This window comes from Gadus chalcogrammus, chromosome 17, assembly GCF_026213295.1.
Source record: "Gadus chalcogrammus isolate NIFS_2021 chromosome 17, NIFS_Gcha_1.0, whole genome shotgun sequence".
Classification (NCBI taxonomy): Eukaryota; Metazoa; Chordata; class Actinopteri; order Gadiformes; family Gadidae; genus Gadus; species Gadus chalcogrammus.
In genome coordinates, this window is record NC_079428.1 from 12,365,675 (window position 1) to 12,368,174 (window position 2,500).

At 46.3% G+C, this 2,500-nt stretch overlaps 1 protein-coding gene across 1 annotated transcript in view; it reads left to right on the plus strand.

Moving 5' to 3' along the window:
* The window catches only part of LOC130370529 (serine/threonine-protein kinase DCLK2-like), a 10,835-nt gene that overhangs the window by 3,393 nt on the left and 4,942 nt on the right, over nucleotides 1-2,500 (plus strand). The window contains exons 4-7 of the mRNA XM_056576286.1: nucleotides 1,286-1,412; nucleotides 1,683-1,805; nucleotides 1,970-2,052; nucleotides 2,267-2,336. Of these exons, the coding sequence (XP_056432261.1) occupies nucleotides 1,286-1,412; nucleotides 1,683-1,805; nucleotides 1,970-2,052; nucleotides 2,267-2,336 (403 nt within the window). The remainder of the gene's footprint in view (nucleotides 1-1,285; nucleotides 1,413-1,682; nucleotides 1,806-1,969; nucleotides 2,053-2,266; nucleotides 2,337-2,500) is intronic.

The window sequence follows — 2,500 nt, forward strand, 5'->3', positions numbered from 1 at the left end:
GCAAGCCCAGTAGCAGAGTTTAGGGGGGCCAGTAGATCCCAGTAGAACCAGTAAAGACAGCAGAGCTCAGTAAAGCCCATTAAAGCCCAGTATGGCCTTCGAGCCCAGTAGAAGGATGCCACTACGGAAATAATCCTGAAAAAAATGACTTTCAGTTGCAGAATTATTATTCATGTCTACATACAGTGTTAGATATCAGTTGTCGCTAGGTGGTTGTGAGATTTGACGTGGATGTGAGCAACGGTTTAGATGGTCAGTAATGGAATACATACATTTTATATCTAGAAACTCTCCTCTAGCTGACCAGGCTGTCTCTCACTGTGACTTGATTTCTCTCTTTAAACTCTGTCTGCATCTCTCTCTCTCTCTCTCTCTCTCTCTCTCTCTCTCTCTCTCTCTCTCTCTCTCTCTCTCTCTCTCTCTCTCTCTCTCTCTAACTCTCCCTGACCTCTCTCTCTGTCACCATGTCTCTCTCCCTAACCTCTGTCTATGTGTCTCTATGTCTCTCTCTCTCGCTAACCTCTGTCTGTGTCTCTATGTCTCTCTCTCTCTGTAACCTCTGTCTCTTTCTCTCTCTAACTCTTTCTCTCGGTCTCCATGTCTATCTCTCTAACCTCTCTCTGTGTCTCCACGTCTCTCTCTCTAACCTCTCTATCTGTGTGTCTCTCTCTCCAACCTCTCTTTGTTTCTCTGTCTCTATCTCTACCCTCTCTCCCTGCATCTATTTCTCTCTCTCTCTCTCTCTCTCTCTCTCTCTCTCTCTCTCTCTCTCTCTCTCTCTCTCTCTCTAACCTCTCTCTGTCTTTGTCTATGTCTCTCTCTAACCTCTCTCTCTTTGTCTATGTCTCTCTCAAACCTCTCTCTCTTTGTCTATGTCTCTCTCTAACCTCTCTCTCTTTGTCTATGCCTCTCTCTCTAACCTCTCTTTAACCTCTCTCTGTCACTCAGTATCTCTCTCACTTCTCTCTGTGTCACTCTCTATAACCTCTCTCTCTTGGTGTCTGGCTGTGTCTCTGTTTCTCTATCAAACCTCTCTCTGTTTCTCAATCTTTCTTTCACACACATCTTTTCAGTGTCTCTGCCTCTCTCTAACCTATCTCTCTTTGTCTATGTCTCTCTATCAAACCTCTCTCTCTGTGTCTCTATGTCTCTCTCTAACCTTTGTCCTTAAGTCTCTCTCTCTAACCTCTCTCTCTTTGTCTATGTCTCTCTATCAAACCTCTCTCTCTGTGTCTCTATGTCTCTCTCTCTAACCCACCATTCTACTATGTGTCTCTCCTTGTAGGTGACGTGTCTGCAGGATTTCTTCGGGGAGGACGATGTGTTCATGGCGTGCGGACCCGAGAAGTTCCGCTACGCTCAGGACGACTTCGTTCTCACGCACGGCGGCAAACCGGCCCCCTTCGTCAGTGGTGAGTCACACCAACCAATTAAACAATTAACTGATTGACGGACGGACTTGCTGACTGACCTTCTCTCATAAAATTAAATTAAATGAAATGAAATTAAACAATCATCAATTCAATAAAAGATAAATGTAGGGGCATGGAAAATAAATATTGAACTGAATTTATATTACCAAAGCTGGTTAAAAACACAAAGCCAGCATTGGTTTAAAGCTAAAACCAAGGAAATATAACAAGTAGCTGTCTTTCTCTCCCCCTTTTTCTCTCTCTCTACAGATTCGAAGACCAAGGTGTCTAAACCACCGGTCCCTCAGAAGACTACAGCTCCCAGAAGCCTCAGCGGCACCTCCTCAAAGACTCCGCCTAGGACCCCACCCAGGACCAAGTCCCCTGGCCCTTGTAACGCAACACACACACACACACACACACACACACACACACACACACACACACACACACACACACACACACACACACACACACACACACACACACACACACACACACACACACACACACACACACCTCAAAGTAACTAATCAACTTCTCCCCTCTCTGTGTAGCCACTGAGTTGTCAGGATCCCAGTTGACCGGTAGGTCATCCAGGACTAGCCCCTCCCCCACCAGCCCACGACCTAACCTGAAGGTAAACAGGCAACAACTACAACTAGCTCCAGAAAGTCAACCAGACCACAGGAAGGGACAGACAACCAATTACAACCAATTGTCCCAATTGATTCCACACAAGGACATTCTCTCTCTCTCTGTGTCTCTCTCTCTCTCTCTCTCTCTCTCTCTCTCTCTCTCTCTCTCTCTCTCTCTCTCTCTCTCTCTCTCTCTGTGTCTCTCTCTCTCTCCAGATTGCCCCTTACTCCTCCTCTTCCGATGTCAACGGTGCGGCCATTCAAGCGGGCGCCACCAGCCCAGAAGGTACACACTTCGCTGTGTGTTAACATTGTGTCTAAGTGGATGTGGGAGTGTTCTCGAGTGGTTGTGCGTAAGGGGTCGAATTAGAAAAATAAGAAGATTTATGCCTCTATGCATTTCTTTCTTCTTTCCTCTCGTCCCCTCTGATCTCTGCAATCCTGTCTCTT